This window comes from Sceloporus occidentalis, unplaced genomic scaffold (assembly GCF_023333645.1).
Source record: "Sceloporus occidentalis isolate IW3139 unplaced genomic scaffold, rSceOcc1.0.p SCAF_3, whole genome shotgun sequence".
Lineage (NCBI taxonomy): Eukaryota > Metazoa > Chordata > Lepidosauria > Squamata > Phrynosomatidae > Sceloporus > Sceloporus occidentalis.
In genome coordinates, this window is record NW_028316983.1 from 1,706,366 (window position 1) to 1,727,667 (window position 21,302).

At 45.9% G+C, this 21,302-nt stretch overlaps 1 protein-coding gene across 1 annotated transcript in view; it reads left to right on the forward strand.

The window, feature by feature from the left end:
* The window catches only part of CTNNBL1 (catenin beta like 1), a 142,614-nt gene that overhangs the window by 108,057 nt on the left and 13,255 nt on the right, over positions 1-21,302 (forward strand). Inside the window, exons 12-13 of the mRNA XM_089513425.1 lie at positions 15,192-15,289; positions 17,278-17,358. Of these exons, the coding sequence (XP_089369551.1) occupies positions 15,192-15,289; positions 17,278-17,358 (179 nt within the window). The remainder of the gene's footprint in view (positions 1-15,191; positions 15,290-17,277; positions 17,359-21,302) is intronic.

The following is a 21,302-nucleotide window of genomic DNA, read 5'->3' on the forward strand; positions in this document are numbered from 1 at the left end:
CTCCATACCACCATAGAGTTGGAAGAGACCCCAGAGACCATTTAATCCACCCCCATTTCTGCCATGCAGGAAGACACGCTCCAAGCCCTCCCTGTGGCAGATGACCATCCAGTCTCTGTTTGAAAACCTCTAAAGAAGGAGACTCCACCGTCCAGAAGAGATGAGGGATGGAAGGTATTTACAGATGACCACTCGAAGAAACACAGTTACGGGTATGCAACCTGCCCATCTCTTTTGTGGTTGAAAAACTGGCTTCCAAGCACTTGGGAAATCCTGCCAGGAAGTATACCACAGAGACTATGCACCAAAGAAAGATGCTTGGGACCGCATGAGAGGATTCATGGCCCATGAGAAGGAGTTCCCAATCTTGCCACTGGTGAAAAGTTCTAGAGGTGAATTTTCACATCCAGAAGTGTTTTGGGAAATTATTCTGTGCAGAAATGGATTTATGAAGGATTGTAGGCACAAATGCCCCACAGTTTTCACACAAGAAACACTGTTTGCAGAAATGCATTCTTGTGCAAAAACCTCATTTTTGTGCAAAGCTCATACCTATTGAATACAAAAAGTGCATTTATGAAAACTCCTTGCTCCCCCTGCAAAAATCTTGTTTTTTGTTTTGTTTTGTTTTGTTTCTGCACAAAACCCACTTTTTTTCTGGAACAAACAGACATGCATCTCTGTTGCAGAATAATTTCTAGAAACAATTCCGGATGTGCAGAGACCAGACAATTATTCATCTTTGAAAATAATTCATCTTTGCATGTGAGGATGAAATGGTTGAAGATTTACATCTTGAGATCTGACACAGCCAGAAATGCTCCCAGAAGCCACAACCTAAGACCGTTTAATGTAGGCCAGCATTTTTCTGCTTGTGGGGGAGCAGACAGCGCATTTATTACTTTAATTACATGTTTCTCCACATTTAGCCCATTGCAAGCCTTTAGGGAATAGAGAAGGAGGACGCAAATGCAAGTCAGTGCACTAGGTAAACTGCAGGCATTCCTTAAATGGTTAAGAGTTTGGCAAATAATTTTAGGTGGCTTTTGCAGAATGGGGAAGTTACTGATATTTTGTGAGGGTAGGACCCATTTTGGAGCTTCATGTCACCTTTTACAAATCATAGTTTATTAATATTGAAGTTTAAGTTCCAGGCAAAGACTGATGGTGGAGGTAATGAGAGCTGAGCTATGATCCTGTTTCTTTCAGCGGCATTTACAAGGGAGATGTTCTCTTACCCAGACATCATTCTGTGGGTTAATCTGCATCCCATTAGGAAGAAGCCTTTTTAACCCATCTCAACCACTGCTTTTTTAGCCACAGAGGTAAATAGTGGTGGGCACTCTCTGCCTTCTCCCAGGTTGACCTCCCATTAAAGCATGGCTCCTGCAGGTCTGTTGCCATGGTCTGGCATTGCCTTGCAGTCTCAGTAACTGGGATGTGTACAGAGATTTTCCACCCACACACACGGACGCACACGCTCTGCTCCACCCACACACAACACACACCTGTAAGTGTTTATTTCCAGGATCTGAAGATCTTTTCCACATTCTGATGCACATGTGAGTTATTGGTCATAGTTTGAGACACACATAGGTTAGCCTGAGCCAATGTTGCAGCCTTGGTGGGAATCTGATATGTGACAGTAGATGTGTGACACTTGCCACAATCATTTTGCACTACCAAGAGCCAAATCATAAGATCTAAAGGAACATGGATCAGACTGGAAGACTCTCCTTTTGTGGAGGTCTTTAAACAGAGGTTGGGTGGGCATCTTTTTTTTTTTTTTTTTTTTTTTTGGAGTGCTTTAGCTGCATACAATCAGCCCTCCATATTTGCACCTTTGACTTTCAGATACGATTATTCATGGATTTGATGAACATGTTCTCTCTAGGAATTTCTAGGTTCTCCAACATGACTCTGTGGTGAACATCAGCCAGAGGTTGTACTGGAGGATCTCTCTAGAAGTTCCTAGAGAGAATACTTCTTTAACTTCTATAGGCATTTGTAGGTCTTCCGATGCAATTCTGTGGTCAATGTCTGGCACATGTTGAACACAAGAGTCATGCTGTGGGACCCACAGATTCCTACAGAGGTTGTCTGTCAGGTTAAAAAAATGTTTTTGTTATTTGCATTTTTTCCACTTTCACGGGGGTCCTGTGCTCCTAAGCCCAGCGAATGTGGAGGGTACACTGTATTCCTCATAGTAGGATGAGGTTGGATTAGATAGTCCTTAAGGTTCCCTTCCAGCTCTAAGATTAGAGGATTGTAGGTTTGGCTTGCAAGAGTCCATTCTGGCAAAGTGGTCGGAGCAGGTCTACAAAGTGAACTGCAAAGCTCTCCTTCCTCCCTGACAAACAGTGGCACAATGAGAGAGGCGGCAATGCATGGATTGGAATGGAGGGCACGGAGGCCGCTTCTCCTCGCAGCTCCTCATTTGAAATCAAACCAAGGTCTGGCCGGGTCTTCAGGCGGCTCCTGTTGCTTTATTCCACCTTGTTAACGAGAAATCTCTCTTGCTCCTTCAGTCCCTCCTTTCCCAGATCCTCTTCGTCTCACTATTTTTATCTCTGTCTGTTTCAAAAAAGTGGAAGCAGTGCAATCACATACACACAAACACACCATCCTTTTGTGGTGCAATGTTGGGTTGTTGTTTTTCCTGGTGTTAGTTCTTCCTAATTTCCTGGAGCCAGCATCAATATTCTGCAGGAGTGCATGCCTGCTTCCCCTCTCCTCCCGCCTGCCAGCTCCCCGCTTTCTCCCCTGCTAGGCAGATGTCCATTAGAAAGTAATGTAAATTGGGGGGTGGGTTGGAGGGGTGGGTGGGAGATGGAAGGAAAAATAACAACAAAAGCAAAGGATTTGACAGGACCGCCTGCTGCAGCAGCTGCCAGCTTGTGCGCACCAGCCTCAGAATAGATTAATCTGTATTCCGGCACGCCACTGCCAAAGTCGAGATCAATCTAATTAGGATATTTTAAACACTGCCTGCATCCCAAGTCTTCCAGGGCTCCTTGTTGCTGGAAACCAGTCTGAGAATGATCCCTGACCATGGAGACAGGATCAGAGCCTGCAACAGTAGCTGGATCTCTTGGCCCCTGCCCTGTCTGAATGCAGCAGCTAAAAGAGCCAGTGCGGTTGTAGTCTGCATCAATAGATGTATAGTGTCTAGATCAAGGGAAGCCATAGTGCCACTCTATTCTGCTCTGGTCAGGATTTATCTGGAACAATCCTGCAACCAATTCTGGGCAACACAATTCAAAAATGATGTTGGCAAATTGGAACGTGACCAAAGGAGGGCAACCAAAATGATGAAGGGTCTAGAAACCATGCCTTATGAGGAGAGACTTATGGAGCTGGGGGTGTTTAGCCTAGGGAAGAGATGGTTAAAAGGTGATATGATAGCCTTGTTCAAATATTTCAAGGGATGTCATATTGTGGATGGAGCAAGCTTGTTTTCTGTTGCATGGCAGAGGAGGGTTGGACTGGATGCCCCTTGGGGTCACTTCTAATTCTAGGATGCTTTTGTGTCAAGTTAGAAAGTGTCCAGAGGAGTCTGGCCAAAATGGTGAAAGGTCTTGGGACCATCAAGTCCTATGAGGAGCAGCTTAGGGAGCTGGCTATTTATCCCAGGGAAGACTTGAATGGTGTCTTCCTGCATGACAGGATGGGGTTAGAATGGATAGCCCTTGAGGTCTCTTCCAGCTGTATGATTCTATGAATCTGGCCCCAAACCTTGAGCTTGGGTGCTGATCTTCCATGCAGCATTGGAGCTGGGAAGGTAGGAGGGCCAGAGGTCTTCCTTTTCCAGGACATAGCCTACATTTCAAGCTTCTGTCCAGGAGGAATTCCAAATTGTCCTCCATTTTGAGCATATCTAAGAAGCCTGTTGAGTAGCGCCAGATGTTAGGCCATGGACTGCTTGAGGACACAATGCAAATGTTGAAAGGGTTTTTCTGTTTAATTACAGAAAAATGGGCAAATGAAAGGAATGATTTAGATGTAGATTCAGTCAAGGATTTATGTTGGTAACATACACTATTGAGCATTTGTCTTGCTCACAGTTCTATAAATGTTGTTGTTGTTGTGTAACTTCAAGTAGTTTCAAACTTGCAGAGACCATCTGTCAGGGATGCTTTGATTGAGAGTTCCTGTGTGGCAGAAGGGGGTTGGACTGGATCAGGGCCCTTGCAGTCGCTTCCAATTCTATGATTCTATGATTCCATGACCCTCAGGTGAGCCTGTCATGGGGTTTTCAGAGAGGGCTTGTCATTGCCCTTCTCTTGAGGCTGAGAGAGCATGACTTGCCCAGGGGTTTACATGGTGGAGTGGAGCATCAAATCCTGGTCTCCAGAGTCCTAGTCCAATACTCAAACCACTGCTCCATGCTGGTGATCTCTATAAGTATATTGCAAGCCAAAGATAAGTTCATAAGAAAAATACAGTTGAGTACATAATAACATACAGTATATGTCATATAGCTGTAAATAAACCATAGGAAATGAATTTGTATCTATACTAGTGTTTTTAGCTTTTGTAATATACTACATTTTCCACAGAATGCTAAGGTTGGGGCTGTGCAAAAATGATTTGCCTGCCAACACCTCTCTTTACGCCAAGCTAAAAGTGCCTGCTGGTGCCATGGGCAAACACCCTAATATTTTGGGTTTGGTTACCCACTGCAGAAGCACATTCCCCGCATCTTACTTTCTTTCACATAGCAACTCAGCGCTTCTGTTTTCAAGCAACCAGCGCTCAACAACTTTTCCAGGCAGGGGGTCTGGCAGAGGCCTGGAGGTGTCCTGCCTCCTTCCCAGCATGGAATGGACATATTGGGGGTGGGGGGGTGCAGCATGGGACACTTTTCGCCCCATTCTCAGCCAAAAGCCAAAGTGATTAGAAAGAAACTTCCAGTTGCAAGTGCTTCATTCTCAAGGTGAGGTTGGCTTGTGGAGGTTTTGTTGGTTTCAAGGGATGTTAAAACCTCATCTGTAACTCCATCTGTGCCTTTCATGCCCCACACCATTACAGCCCTGTGAATCCACTTTCCCTGCTAAGGGTCCATCCTCTATTTTCCTGGGATTTGCAGTTTGGTGAGGCATGACAGCTCTCTAGCTGTGAATTCTAAATACTCCCTGCCCTAAATTACCAATCCCAGGATTTATAGCAATAGCAATAGCAAGTACATTTCTATACTGCTTATCAGTGCACTTAAGCAGTCCCTAAGCGGTTTACAAAGTGTAAGATAATTGCCCCCGACAATCTGGGTATTCATTTTAGCAACCTCCTCGGAAGGATGCAAGCCTGGGTTGAGCTTGAACCCTTTCACTGGTACTGAACTCGCAAACGTATGGTTTGTGAGTGAGTGGCTGTAGTATAGGCATTTAACCACTGCGCCTCCAGGACTCCCTGCGCCACCAGGATTTCAATGGGCAAAGCCTTGGCAGTAGAAGTAGAACCCTAGTGCTATAATTGTGTAACGTGAAAAGGTCCCAGGAGGAGCAATTGACTTTGGGGTGTGTGTGTGTGTGTGTGTGTGTGTGTTTGCAAAGGATGTCGGTGATGCACACCTTAAGCTATGCTTTAATTGCGAGTTCCTGCATGGCAAGGGATTGGCCTTGTGATCTCTTCCTACTCTATGATTCTATGATTCTGTGTTCCTTTAATTATAACAGAAGGTATTGTTGTGCTGTTTCTTTTGGGTGGAGGGGGACTTTTTAATAATAATTTAATTAGTTTTAAAATAGCAAAAACCCATACCGCATTTGACTGCAAACATAACATTTAAAACCATTTCCCCTCTCTTAATCTAAAAACCTGCCTGCAAACTAAACAAAAATAGCCCCCTACCCCCAACTTACAGCTTTTAGATATTAAATACACACACACATATATCACCAATAACACAAAAAACAATCAACACAAACCAGTGAAACATAACTAACCCTAACAATAATAAATGACTTCCCATTTTAAAGCTCAACGGTTGTGGGGTTGCCTATTGCCAAATGCTGCGCTGGCTCCGGTTGTGCGTTTTCCCACCTCCCCTCAAGCCAAGCGGGGTCCCATGGGTCATACTTTCCCCATTCCTGCCACCCAGCTTCTTTGAGGAGAGTTTTGGAGTTTGGACTTGAACTAAGGGCACATCCATCCAGACTGCAATGTCCCAGAATTGTGTTCCTCCTCTTTCCAGTTTTATACTGGGTTAAAATAAATGGATCTGGGGAACTGGTATAAAAAGTCTCTCACTGCACCAGCAGCTGACAGGAACCATTCTGGAGTGAACAAAGCATGCATGGCTCTCCAAATTCATATCAGAAAAGGAGCAAAATCTGGGATTTTCTGGCCCTTCTCATCAGTTTGGAGCTGAGTGCAGACCTGTCCCAGGATTGCAAGAGAGGAGAGTAGGGTCTTTGGCCAAGGAAAGGTGTCCTTTTGTGTCTTTTCTTTATATCTCAATAGTTTGCAAATGCTTTGCATTTTCTTATGTTGTCCCTGCTCGATGTGTGTCTGTGTCTCTGTGTGTTGAAATACATCTTCCCTTTTGCTCTTGTTCTTCAGGTACGGGAAGTTGATTTTCAGTTTCCCGATCCTCCAGCCAGAGCTTCGGAGAAGTTAATAATTCATCCTTTCTTTCTCCAGCTACAAGAAAGAAACTCACAGAATTCTTGGGGACTGCTAAAAAAAAAATAGGGCTGGGAGGGTGATTCCCTATCCTCACTTACATTCCTTTATGATAACAGAGAGTGCTGGTTTGCTATTGTGTGGGCATTTCAGAGGAAGGAACTGGCAAAACCCCTCCAAGTACTCCTTCCCTAACAAAACGATGGAATTCATGGGGTTGCCATAAGTCAACAGATTACTTGAAGGCACATGATTCTAGATAGAGAATATATATATATATATATATATATATATATATATATATATATATATATCATAGAATCATAAAGTTGGAAGAGACCCCAAGGGTCATCCGGTCCAACCCCCTTCTGCCATGCAGGGACTCTCAATCAAAGCATACCCATCAGATGGCCATCAAGCCTCTGCTTAAAGACCTCCAAAGAAGGAGACTCCATCATCCTCCACTGAGGGATTGTGTTCCACTGTCGAACAGCTCTTACTGTCAGGAAGATCCTCCTAATGTTGAGGTGGAATCTCTTTTCCTGGAGCTTGCATCCATTGCTCCATTGGGTCCTGTTCTCTGGAGCAGCAGAAAACAAGCTTGCTCCCTTCTCAATATGACATCCCTTGAAGTATTTAAACAGAGCTATCATATCACCTCTCTTCTCCAGGCTAAACATCCCCAGCTCCCTAAGTCCTTCCTCATAGGAATTCATGGTTTCCAGACCCTTCACCATTTTTGTCGCCCTCCTTGGGACACGCTCCTTTTTGAATTGTTTTGCCCAGAACTGGACACAGTGTTATTTCAGGTGAGGTCTGACCAAAGCAGAATAGATTGGCACTATGACTTCCCTTGATCTAGACACTATACTTCTATTGATACAGCCTAGAATTGCATTGGCCTTTTTAGCTGCCACATCACACTGTTGACTCATGTTCAATTTGTGGTCTACTAGGACTCCTAGATCCTTTCCTTAAGCCAGGTGTCCCCCATCCTATAGCTATGCTTTTCATTTGTCCACCCTAAGTGAAGTATCTTACATTTCTCCGTGTTGAATTTCACTCTATGCAGTCAGGGACGTAGCCAAGATTTTGGGAAGGGGGGGGGGGGGTCCAGACTAAGTGCCACCATTATAATGGGGGTTGGGTGCAGCGGCATGGCGGCACACACCATTCATTTTATCCAATGGAAGGGGGGTCCGGACCCCAAGACTTCCCCCCCCCCCTTGACTACGTCCCTGATGCAATGCTGGAAACTTTGGGACTAAAGAAGAATTTCATTGATGAGGAAGAATTCTTATGGAAGGGAATGCTTTCATTTTAAACTCTCCCTGTCATGCGTGCTATGGCAGCCCAGCCCAGTTCCAACTATTGGGTTGGCACAGGTTGTGCATTGATGTCCATCTCTCGTTGTCTCTCCCTTCTTCCTCTCGTTCCTCAGGAATGATGGAGGCCCTGAGCATTCCCATCACCTGATAACAGGTTTATTGCCTCTTTTCTTTCTGCCAGTGGCTCTCCCCCGCCCCCACTCCCTCACCTTGGTGCATGAAAAATGGGCACCTCCTTGGGCTGAAATCTGTTGCAGAGGGAGCGACATTTATTAGCAGCTAATGAAACTTGTGCACATGCCACAAACAACCTCAGGCTCTTCTCTGTTTTGTCAATATGGAGCATGTGGCCAAAGGAGGGGCAAAGGATGGCAAGGAAGGGCTCTTCCCGTCAATCGGGATCTCAGCCACTTCTTGCAGAGGCCCTTTGGGCCTCCGATGCCCTTTCCTTGGCAGACCCACTCCAGCATGTGTGCATGCGGGTGGTGGTTGTCTGTGCAATTGATCGAGGCTTCTTGTGGCCCCAGGGCTCAAGCATTGCTGTGGAAACTCAACGTTAATCTGTCTCGACAGTGACGAGGAGATGATCCCTCTCCACAGTATATTGCCTCTCTGAGAAATAACAAACGCTGGCACCCTTCTCCTCCCAGGAGGCAGCAGAGGCAAATATTGTGGCCCCTTCTACCTCATCCATCTTAATCAGCCAGATTGGCAGCCTGGAAAAGCTGGAACTGCCATTTGAGGTCTCTTCCCTGTCCGGAAAGTAGCTGTCCATCTGTGTGTCTCTTGGCTGTCTCTCTATTCCTTGGGCTCAGCTCAATTCTTTGGACCCGGCTCCCTGAGTCAGAAGAGAGCAGGACTGCAGATCCTGGACATAGTTATGGGCAGGATTCAGGGCACAGTGCCCTTGTGCTGGAAGGGTTGACTCTCTGTTGACCTTCTAAGTCTTTCCATCCCCATCTCATCTTACCAACATTAGATTCTAGTAGTTCTGGGAGAGACAGAAGCCCTTAGATTGATCGGAGATGGGAATTGTGTGTCTCTCTGGTCGTTGTAGCACTGCAGCTCACAGCAGCCCCCCCCCCACCCACATGCATAGCCAATGGTGAGGCAGGAGGCTGGCACCTGCAGTCCTTCAATGCCTGGGAGGCTTCATGGTTCCTACCCTTGCCTTAGACAACAGCCAATCCATCAATAATTTTATGTATGCCCCTTCTTTCCACCACAAGTTGAACTCACAGCTGCTTACAGATAAAAAGAGGTCAGCAAAACCATATGTGGCTAAAACATACTTTGTTGTTCTTAACTGCCTTCAAGCTGATCTTTGTTAGAATTTTTTTTTTTGGGGGGGGGGGGGTATTTGTGGCCAAGAAAGTTTAGCAGCAGCAGCAGCACCAACAGCAACAAGCATGTACTCCACAGATATTTGGTTAAAATCTACTGGATCTGAGCTTCAGGATACATTGGTGGGTAAAAAGAAGCTTACTTTATTGCTACATCTAGGTTCTATAAAAATAACTATTGAGTAGAGAAAACTGTACTTGGTAGAAGAGTTGCTGACTCTCCTGTGTGTAAGAAAGAAGTAAAAGCATCTTTAGCAGCATAACCTGGTTTCTGCTTTCATGCTTAGAGAGAGCAGAGAGAGGAAAAGGACCACAAAAACTCAACATGGGTTTCAGAGAAGCAAGTCATGCCAGACAAATCTAATTTCTTTCTTTGATAAAATTACCATCTTGGTAGATGAAGGGAATGCTGTGGATATAGTATATCTTGATTTCAGTAAGGCCTTTGACAAGGTTTCCCATGATATTCTTGCAAACAAGCTTGTAAAATGTCGGCTAGACAAAGTAACTGTTACATGGATTTGTAACTGGTTGACCGGCCGAACCCAAAGGATGCTCAACAATGGCTCCTTTTCATCCTGGAGAGAAGTGACCAGTGGGGTGTCCAGTGGGGTCTGTCCTGGGCCCAGTGCTATTCAACATCTTTATCAATGACCTGGATGACAGAATTGGGAGCATACTTATCAAATTTGCAGATGACACCAAATTAGGAGGAGTAGCTAATACCCCAGAGGACAGGATCAAGATTCAAAATGACCTGAATAGACTAGAAAGCTGGGCCAAAGCTAACAAAATGAAATTCAACACAGAGAAATGTAAGGTATTGCACTTAGGGCGGAAAAATAAAATGCACAGATATAGGATTATGGGGGAGACCTGGCTGAATGAAAGTAAATGTGAAAGGGATCTGGGAGTCCAAGTGGACCACAAGTTGAACATGAGTGAACAGTGTGATGCGGCAGCTAAAAAGGCCAATGCAATTTTAGGCTGCATCAATAAAAGTATAGAGTCTAGATCAAAAGAAGTAATAGTGCCACTGTATTCTGCTTTGGTCAGGCCCCACCTGGAATAATCCTGTGTCCAGTTTTGGGCTCCACAATTAAAAAAGGACATTGAGAAACTGGAGCAATGTGTCCAAAGGAGGGCAACTAAAATGGTGAAGGGTCTGGAAACCATGAAGCCCTATGAGGAACAACTTAGGGAACTCCTGGGGATGTTCAGCCTGGAGAAGAGAAGGTTAAGAGGTGATATGAGAGCCCTGTTTAAATACTTGGAGGGATGTCATATTGAGGAGGGAGCAAACTTGTTTTCTGCAGCTCCAGAGAATAGGACCTGGAGCAATGGATGTAAGCTCCAGGAAAAGAGATTCCACCTCAACATTAGGAGGAACTTCCTGACAGTAAGGGCTGTTCGACAGTGGAACAAACTCCTTCCTCGGAGTGTAGTGGAGTCTCCTTCCCTGGAGGTCTTTAAACAGAGGCTGGATGGCCATCTGTCGGGGATGCTTTGATTTGGGTTTCCTGCATGGCAGAATGGGGTTGGACTGGATGGCCCTTGCAGTCTCTTCCAACTCTATGATTCTATGACTCTATGATTCTAAGAGGAAAGGGCAAGAAACTTGACCCCCAGAAAAGGGAGGGCTATGGGAAGTGACCTCTTCACAAGAACGCTGACCAAATGACCATAGAGATAGACATCAATGTTTCTGCTAGAAGATACCCCCCCCTTCTCAAGGAAAGAAAACATAGATCTACAAAACAAGCCCTTCTCACCAATGCTTGTCTTCATCTGACAAGATTCATCTTATTTCTCAGGAACTGACATTTATCTCTAGTAGAGGCTTGTTAAAGACATCTGCAGGCATTTCCTTTGATGTAGAACATTCACGTGGCACTTCTGCCCTCGCAATGTAGGAAAAACGTAGAGGTGGCAGTCCTCTATTTGTTCGAGATGAGCGCCTGAGCTCTGGTTCTGGAACCCAGTCTGCTTCCTTACTGACATCCAGTTCCAAACCTGGCTCTGTTTGCTCATTCTCCCCTTCTGTTTGTGTGCTCCCTTCTTCCTCTTTAAATCTAGACCAGTATTTCAGTAGTTGGTCTACATCTTTTGTCTCTGTCTGTGTGTACTCTGTTGTTGCACATGCCATGCCTGGTTTTTCACTTTCATCAAAGTACACAACACTTCTTGCTGTGATTTTTACAGTTTTTGGGTTCAGGATTCTATATCCTGTACTTTCAGCCGCGCACCCCACCATTATGCCTTCTTCCACTTTGTCATCTAGTTTGGACCTTCTCTCTTGTGGGACATGAGCATAAACTAATGAACCAAAAATCTCTCATATGGTCCGTACTTGGCTTTCTGTTGTGCCATAGTTCGAATGGGTTTTATTGTTTGCTTTCGTTGGCAATCGGTTTTGGAGATACATTGCGGCCATCAAGACATCTCCAAGCCCCCCTGTCCTCAGCTGCTCTGCTCAGGTCTGTGGCCTCCTTGACTGAACCCATCCATCTGGTATGTGGCCTTGCTCTCTTCTTACTGCCCTTTACCTTTCCAAGCACCATTGTTTTCACTAGTGAGTTGTGCCTTCCCATTATGTGGCCAAAGTAGGACAACCTCAGTTTCATCATCTTGGCTTCCATCTTGGCTTTCAGGCTTGGTCTTTTCCAGAACCGATTTCTTTGTCTTCCTGGCCATCCATGGGATCCTCAGCACTCTTCCCCAGCACATCTTGAATGCATTTATTTCTTTCTATCAGCTTTCTTCACTGTCCAGCTCTCACATCCATACATGGTGATGGGCAATACTATGGTTTGGATGCTCCTGAGTTTAGTGTTCAGTCTTATACCTTTGCACTTAAAGATCTTGTCTAGTTCTTTCATAGCTGCCCTTCCCACTCTTACTCTTCTTCTAAATTCTTCTATTTCAATCTCCTTGTCATCTGGGTTGCATTTATGTAAATCCTCTGTGGTCATTATTTTTGTTTTCTTAATGTTCAGCATAACTCTATTTTGACACTTTTTTCTTTGTCTTTCCCCAGCAGTTGTTACAAGTCTTTGATTTCTGCTAGTATCATGGTGTCATCTGCATATCTTAGAATGCTGATACTCCTTTCTCCGATCTTTAGTCCTCCTTCCTCCAAGTTTATGGCCAGATATTTTTTGAAGACCCTTGGATTGAGAACAGAGCTGAGCTGCTTTTGTCTGTGGTACAAATAGGTAGAAAGACATCCATAAGAGCTAAAGGAACACCAGTGTTTTCCCTTCTCACCCCACATCACTCCAGAGGTCATCTCCTCAGAGCCTCCCTTGGAGTCTCCCATCCTCAGGTGTGAGGCAAGAGGCTTCATGGGAGGTATGTTCTGGGAGGATAGTGTTCCACCTGTATGTAGCATTCTCTTCCCATTGAATTCAAAGACTTAACCATTTTAGTCTGGAAAATCATTATGCAAAGGGATCTTGCAGCACCTTTGAGACTAACTGAAGGATACGTGTCAAAGGGATATAGTAGTCCAAGTAGACTAAAGTTGAACATGAGTCAACAGTGCAATGCAGCAGCTAAAAAGAAAGTATAGCGTCTAGATCAAGGGAAGTCATAGTGTCACTCTATTCTGCTCTGATCAGGCCCCACCTGGAATAATCCTATGTCCAGTTCTGGGCATCAAAATTCAAAAAGGATGTTGAGAAACTGGAGTGTGTTCAAAGGAGGGCGACTAAAATGGTGAAGGGTCTGGAAACCATGAAGCCCTCTGAGGAGAGACTTAGGGAGCTGGAGATGTTTAGCCTGGAGAAGAGAAGGTTAAGAGGTGATATGATAGCCCTGTTTAAATATTTGAAGGGATGTCATGTTGAGGAGGGAGCAAGCTTGTTTTCTGCTGCTGCAGAGAGCAGGACCCGGAACAATGGATGCAAGCTTCAGGAAAAGAGACTCCACCTCAACATTAGGAGGAACTTCCTGAGAATAAGGGCTGCTCAACAGTGGAACACACTCCCTTTGAGTGTAGTGGAGTCTCCTTCCTTGGAAGTGTTTAAACAGAGGCTGGATGGCCATCTGTCAGGATGCTTTGATTGAGATTTCCTGCATGTCAGAATGGGGCTGGACTGGATGGTCCTTACCGTCTCTATGATTCTATGATTCTATAGAAGCTGGCAGTGTGAGCTTTCATAGACTTGAGCCTCCTTCCTCTGATGCATTTGGTGGAGTGGAAAGCCCAGGGACAGACCCGTATAAGCAGTCTCTGTGTGGGAATGTCCATAGGAATGCAAAACTTTGTGGGTGTGAAGATGAGGTGACCAGTTCAGTTTCATTGGGGGGCAAGACAAGGATGTTGCCTAAAGACAAAGTTAATAGATAACCATATGAATGAGTATAGGGATGTGGTGTGGCCATTTCATCACATCTGCTTTTTGGCTCCCACACTACATCCCAATACTCATTCATATGGTTGTCTATTACCTTAGTTTGGGGCACCATCCTTCCTCTTGCCTTGTCCCCCAATGACTATTGTTAAAACTGAACTTGTCACCTCATCTGCGCACCCACCAAGTTTTACATTGCTATGGACGTTCTCACACACAGACTGCTATATAGGTTTGTCCCTGGGCTTTCCGCTGCACCAAATGCATTGGAGGAAGGAGACTCAAGCCTACGAAACCTCATGCTACCAATTTCTCTCTTTCAATTAGTCTCAAAGGTGCTACAGGATCTCTCTTCCCATTGAGGCTTCCTTTTGCCTTGCTTTCCCAATGCAGCAAATAACTTAATCAATTTGCTTTAGTTACTGGCCATCTTTTTTGGTTCCGAAGTTTGCAGGAGATAGATATCTCATGCCACAATGTTTAAAAAATGTCAGGCCATATATATATATATATATATATATATATATATATATATATACATACACACACACACACACACACACACACACACACACATATATACACACACACACACACACACACACACACACACACACACAGCCTGACATTTTTTAAACATTGTGGCATGAGGTGTCCTTGGAGGCCTGGGGGATTGGGGTCACATTTGGACCAGAGGCTACACTTTCCCCACCCTTCCAGTAAACAGAGACTATTTTCATATCCCTGAATTTTTGGTACCCATCTCAACTTGTTGTACAGTAATGGTTATTTTGTATTTTAAACTATGCTGTTCTCTTGTAACAGTTGAACTTTCAGTGCTTAAGGCACCTTGAGAACATATCTTCTAAAAAGCAGCATTATTTTGTTTTAAGAAATAAAATAATGTTTTCACTTAAATCCTTGGACCTACGACTCCACAGCCAAGGATGAAGGAGCAGACTCTGTTCCAAAAGCTGTTGGCCTGACTGGCAGCCAAGCCTGGGGTCATGCAGGGAGGCAGAAGAACAAAACTCCCCGCAACACGTTTCTTCCTCCTCCTCTGCTTCCACGACTCAAGCAGCAGCGAACTTGACCTGTCAGCAGAATCCAAGAGAGGCTGCAGAGCAGGCAAAAAAGCTCATTATTTTTGCACTGCTTTTGTGTCTAAACTTCATGCTCGGCACAAAGGCCCTTCTGTGAATAGAGCTGAGCAGCCGCCTTGCAGAACCCACTCCTGCTGGAGCTAAATAAAAGTTTCAGTGTCAGGAGACCCTTTTTCCAGTACAGATTTCCCCCACCACCACCACCACCATATCCCAATAGTGGATGCTTTGCTTTATGACTTGGGGAGGTAGAGAGGCACCTCTAAAAGGGGGGAGATGGTAGCTGGTGGGTCAGTCCTCATACAGGAGTGGGAATGACCCTGTGATCTTTGCAAGGATGGGAAAGAAACCCTGTGCTTGCACATATGTTTGTCTTTGTGTGTTGAGAGATTGCAGCTCCCTAACTCAAGTCTCTCTCTTTCTCTCTCTGTCCTGCAGAACATGTCTGCTCCATCTTGGCCTCCCTGCTGAGGAACCTGCGGGGTCAGCAGAGGACTCGGCTGCTCAATAAATTCACGGAGAACGACAGCGAAAAGGTGAGAGAGGGTGGGCTGGCCAGGAATGGGTGGTTTTGGTGGGGAACCTTGGCCCTCTTGGCTTCTGAGTGGAGCACTGCTGCAGTGGAAGGTCCAGATGGGACATATGCACATGAACACAGACACACTTTCCACTAATGAATGGGGCACAATCCTCCTGGTGCTTCTCCTGCTCAGGCCTCCATCGTGACCTTTGTCGCCCACGGTGGGGCTAGTTGTCACCTTAATACGGGGTGAGGGAGGTGTAGCCCATGGGCCTTTTTTCGTAGCACCAAATGCCCTATATGGCTCATAGGGGACAATTTTAAATTTTCTGGGTCATTTTAAGCCACAAAGAGGCTTTTTTTTTCAATTGAAAGTGGCCTGGAGCTTTTGGATCATTTCCTTTTAGGAGGAAAAACCTAAACTAACCCAGAAATGCTCCAAATGTGACGTTCCCTCCATTCCGCGGGGGGGGGGGGGCATTGTGGGCAAAGCAAGTCAATTTTTCTGTGGAGGGTGAGGCCCTTCAAAGCCCGGGGGGTGTCAAAATGACTCCATCACCTCCCATAGTCTCTCATGTGTGAGAGCACCCTTCTTCGAGTGGCCTAGCGACCCAATGAATTCCATAGGCTTTTCTTAGGTAAGGAATCCTCAGAGATAGTTTTGCTAGCCCCTTCCTGTGAAACGCAGCCTACAGCACCTGATATTCATTGGCAGTCTCCCATCCAAGTATCAATCCTGCTGAGCTTCCAACATAAGGCAGGATCTGGTGCATTTGCTTTAATGGCTTCCTAGCTTTTCTTCATGGTGGCATGCTTCCATGCTTATCTTTGAAGCCAGAAGTGTGTTGATGCCCTATCATGCAGTCCACCAGGCATCCCTGTGGCCTCCAGGGCCCCAGCAGCTGCTTTATGAAAAAGCAGAATCAAAGCCGAGAAGGTTATCAGCCCAGGAATCGGGAAACACAAGAGGGCTTCTGGTCCTGTTGCTCACAATGAGCAGCGGCCTTCCCATCTTTGTGCACAGAAAGAGGAAGCTTGGCTCACCAACGGCCATCCCATTGCCCTTGGCTCCCTTCCTGGAGGTGCCTGATCTGGAGACGGCTGCCCTCCTGAAAGCAGACGCCTGGGATGAGCGGATTGAGCGGTTTGTGCTTCCAGTGACCTCCAAAACAATATTGGCTCAGAATGCATCTCTTTCTGAGAATCAATTAGAGTTGCGCTGGGAACCCAGGGATGTCCCGCTCGAGGGAACCAAACTGAATCGTATGCAAGTCAGCCTTTCCGGTGGGACTTTCAGAATGACTCTCGAGGGAAGGTGGGCTTCTGTTGATTTTGTTCTGCAAAGAACAACAATTAATGTACCCATGCTGCTTTTAAAATTTTTCTCTTGGAGCAACATTAATTAAAAAATCCCTCCTCCCCTGGAATTCACAGACTGAGGAGGAGGAGGAGGAGAAAGCAGCAGTGAGAGAGGATAGCCATGGCAATGAGTGATAGCGTCTAAATGGAACATTCATGGCAAAAGACGGTCTACCTCCGAACATCAGTTGCTGAGAGGAACAAGGCCCAGGGCAAGGCTGTTGCCTTCACCTCTTCTTTGGTGGACTCTCAAGAGAAGGAAGCGCAGCCATTTTAAGAAAATGGTGAACAGGAATAGGAAGCACAGAAGGTAGACACTTTTAGGGAAATGGGTTGAATAGGCAGGAGAGTTTGCAGCTTCAGAGCATGGATGTGCTCTTCAGCCCCTGGATCTTCATGCCCCAGATTCTTGAGACAGAAAATCAAGAAGGGCTTTGCTTCAAGGCTATGTGTTTTCTGAGTCCCAAGGTCCCAGCAGATGGAAGGCAAAGCCAGTTCTCCCAGATGGAGGTGTGTCACTTGCTTTGTGGTTGCTTCTGGTTCTTGAGGAGATAAAGCCATGGCCAGGCAAAGGCAGATTTCCTTTGTTTCCTACATGCTCAGGGCTCTCTCCTTTCTCCCTCTCCCTCCATACCTTTCCTGTAGGTTGATAGACTGATGGAGTTATATTTCAAGTATTTGGACGCAGTGCAGGTGGCTGATAAGAAGATAGAAGGCGAGAAGCATGTAAGTGTTCTTTGCTCCCCTTCCACTCTATTCCACTTTTCTCTCATACTCTCTCTCTCTCACACACACACACACACACACAACCTCCTCCTCTGCTCTTCATTACTGGCTTGCTAGTTATAACATCTCTGTGTTACCTCCAGAATCAGAGGCAGAAAACTGCAGAATACCATTCACAGAGAGCAATAGCAGGAGAGGTTTACTCTTCTCATTGATCCATATCCTGTTCAACTGCTAACAGAGGGTAAAGCATCATAAAACATAGAATCATAGAGTTGGAAGAGACCCCAAGGGCCCTGATCCAGTCCAACCCCCTGCCATGCAGGAAATCCAAATCAAAGCATTCCCAACAGATGGCCATCTAGCCTCTGCTTAAAGACCTCCAAGGAAGGAGACTCCACTACACTCCGAGGAAGGAGTGTGTTCCACTGTTGAACAGCCCTTACTGTCAGGAAGTTCCTCCTAATGTTGAGGTGGAATCTCTTTTCCTGTAGCTTGCATCCATTGTTCCGTGTCCTGTTCTCTGGAGCAGCAGAAAACAAGCTTGCTCCCTCCTCAATGTGACATCCTTTCAAATATTTAAACAGGGCTATCATATCACCTCTTAACCTTCTCTTCTCCAGGCTAAACATCCCCAGCTCCCTGAGTCGTTCCTCATAGGGCATGGTTTCCAGACCTTTCACCATTTTAGTCGCTCTCCTCTGGACATGCTCCAGTTTCTCAATGTCCTTTTTGAATTGTGATGCCCAGAACTGGACACAATATTCCAGGTGGATGTGACTCACTGAAGCTCCACCTCCTCTGCAACAAGCACACTCTCCCTAGAGTTTAAAAAAAAAAATTGAACAGTCACCACTCAAAATGGCTGCCCAGCTACCTCTCTCCTCCTCCTCTCTGTAGCAGGAACTGCTCTGGAGAGGCTCTGGGAGGAGTAATAATATGCCATATTTATGCTGGCGGTCCAGGGAGTTCAATCTACTCCTTCTTCCATGGTCATTGCAACATCCTCTTAGCCAGAAATGAGAGGGATTGGCACTGCCGATCAGAGGTCAGTCTGGCTGTCCTGCCTCACTCAGACCAGAAGCATTGCACAAGGAGATACAGGAGTTCCCATGGCACATAATTGAAGGTTAGGCTGTTGTCAGTCCACAGCATGGTTCTGGCCATTGCGTCTTGCTTGTGGGCTTCCTGGAAATGCCTGGTTAGTGTGGGAAACACGAGGCAGGGCTAGGAAGGCAGTGGTCTGATCAGGCAGTGCTCCTAGCTTCATGTGAGGAAGACCAAACCTTTCTTGCTGGACCCTTCCTGTTGGGCTTAGTAAAAGGTCACTCCTTGTGGCTGGAGGGAAGGGCGAGTTGTCCACCTTGTTACTCCCTGGTGCAAGATAAGACTGGAAGGCAGGTATCTCCAGTACTGTGTTACTTCGACTGCTCAGCTGGATCAAATATTGAGTGAGGGGAGGACTGGTGCCATAGTTCCAGTCCTTCCTGACAGGTGTCCAAGTGGCCTTTTGTGTGGTGGTCCCCAGATCTTTGTCCTGCCCTCCCCTTATGTTGAATATGTGTCAAGTTGCTGGGAGAGGTCTTTTTAGTGTTTGGAATGGGGTCTGACCCCTTTGCTGATGACACCCGTCTCTGTTGCTGCCTGTCACCTGAGGCCAGATGCCAGTTCTCACTAATAAGCTGCAATGGAGCCCTGGCAAGATGGAGTCCATCTGGCAAGTGTGCAGAAGAGTTTCTCTTGCCTCACTCTAGGCTAATAATACCCCCCCCCCAGTTGGATTATTTCCTCCTCTAAGAAAGGTGTGGATGCACATCTCTTCAAAGTGACCTTCTAAACTGTTTTGATATTTATTGATTCTTGCTTTTTTTTAATAGGAGGTGAGATGGAGTTGCCTCACTGTTTTTAATGATAATATTGATGCCTCTATCGTCTTGTTGCCTTTAGTGAGGCATTGCTGGCATCTTCAGCTGTAGTTCTTGTGGAATGGTGGGACACAAGGAAGAATAAAATGTTAAACAGTGCAAAAGAGGCTTGTTGGCATCCAGATGCTATCATCTTCCTCCAGCATATGAGGATGCCCATTTCTTCAGATGGACTGCTGTTGTGCTGCCAATTTTAGGAGAGTTGAATGTACTGAGGTTCACCTTTTGCTTCACTGGGGTTGAATGAGAGAGCAACTGTGTTGTAGTGGTTTGAGCATTGGACTATGACTCTGGAGACCAGGGTTTGAATCCCTACTCAGCCAAGGAAGCCCAGTGGGTGGCATTAGGCAAGTCCCACTCTCTCAGCCTCAGAGGAAGGCAAAGCAAACCCCCTCTGAACAATTTCTGCCAAGAAAACCTCATGATAATTTCACCTTATAATTGCTATAAGACACAGATAACTGGAAGGCCCATAACAACAGCAGTTGAATGGACTGTGAAATGCTTTCCCATGGACTTGAAAGTAATGGGGACCCTGGAACCTATCCAGCATTATACTGGATGGCCTTCATGGGCCCTTCTGGTTCTGAGATTATATGAGTCTATGAAAATAGCAGCGACAAAGGCTTCAGAGATAAAGTACTCAAATTCCAAGAAGAGAGATTCTGCTTAAACATTAGGTTAGAGCTGCTTTGAGAGTGGAATACACTGCCTGGGAGGCTGGTGGAGTCTCCTTCTTTGGGGTTTTAAGCAGATGCTGTATAGTGAGGGCTTTAGCTGTGTATTCCTGCATGGCTGAGGGTTGAACTGGATAGCCCTTGGGGTCTCTTCCATCTCTAGGATTCTAGGTCCATTTTGTTCTCCCCCCGGTAGGATCTCTGTGTAGGGTCTTGTGGGTAAAAGGCTCATCTTCTCTCCATCTGTTTTCATCCTTTCTTTGGGAAAAGACAGCCAGCCCCCTCATCTCTTAACTCGCAAGGTGTAATTGCAGGGCTCTGGCCGCAATTTCTGCAAAAGGGGAGACTGAGGTGGGAAATGGCTCTGTGCATTTGTTCTCAGTTCTGTGAGGGAAAATTATGCTCAGCAGGTTTATTCAATAAAACGTTCTCACCGGATACTTTGCGCCGTAATGACTTACAAATTAGATGCTAATTGTGCCACGGTTAAGTCATTCCATCTTTGAAAGGGAGAAATGGGGATCCTGGAAGGGGAGCTGCCTCCGTAGGTTTTGATAGCCTAAACGGAGATTTGAAATTAACCTGGCATTTCAGCACGGCCGGAAATGGCTTGAGCTGCGTGGAATCGCATTGAGGACAGAAGATAATGACAGGGGTTAATGCAGAGTGTGAGGAACGCAGGTCCTTCAGAAAGACCTCCCAGGCCGGGTGGGCTTTCTCAGTTGCTCAGACCTTCAGTGCTGGACTCTGGTCTTTTTCATGCCACAGCCTGTAACTTCCATGGCTGCCTGAGAGTGCAGCCCTATATCCCCTTTGCTATCTAGCCCCCGATGGAGGGAGAAAACGTGTGGTGTGCAGGAGATAATGCAGCAAGGAGCTAAGGTCCAGCTGCAAATGCTACATGAGCTTCTCTGGCATTCATGTCAGTTTCTCTGGAAGGCAGGAGGATCTGCCTGTTTGCATGGGCAACGAGTGACATAGCTAGGGGCTGGCATCCCGTTGGTCTGTTCTTTCTGCCTAAATTCCCTTACAGAGACAACTGGAGTTTTTTCTACGATGCAGGGCCTGAGTGTCCAGTTGGAAGTTGGGGAAGCAGAGCTATGCATGCTAAGGAGCACTTGAACATGGGTGTGCAATACACATTAAGGATGAACATGCAGTGCACATTGCACACACATTCAGTTGCACACTTAATATCTTTGTTGAGTTACTCAGTGTTGACATTCAAAACAAGAGTTGAGTAGCACAGTTAATGCATTACTTAGCCAGTGCGGAATTCACTTTATGCACCCCAAATGTAGTGTCTCAGCCCAAGCGTCCATGGCACTCTCTGTCCCAGCCT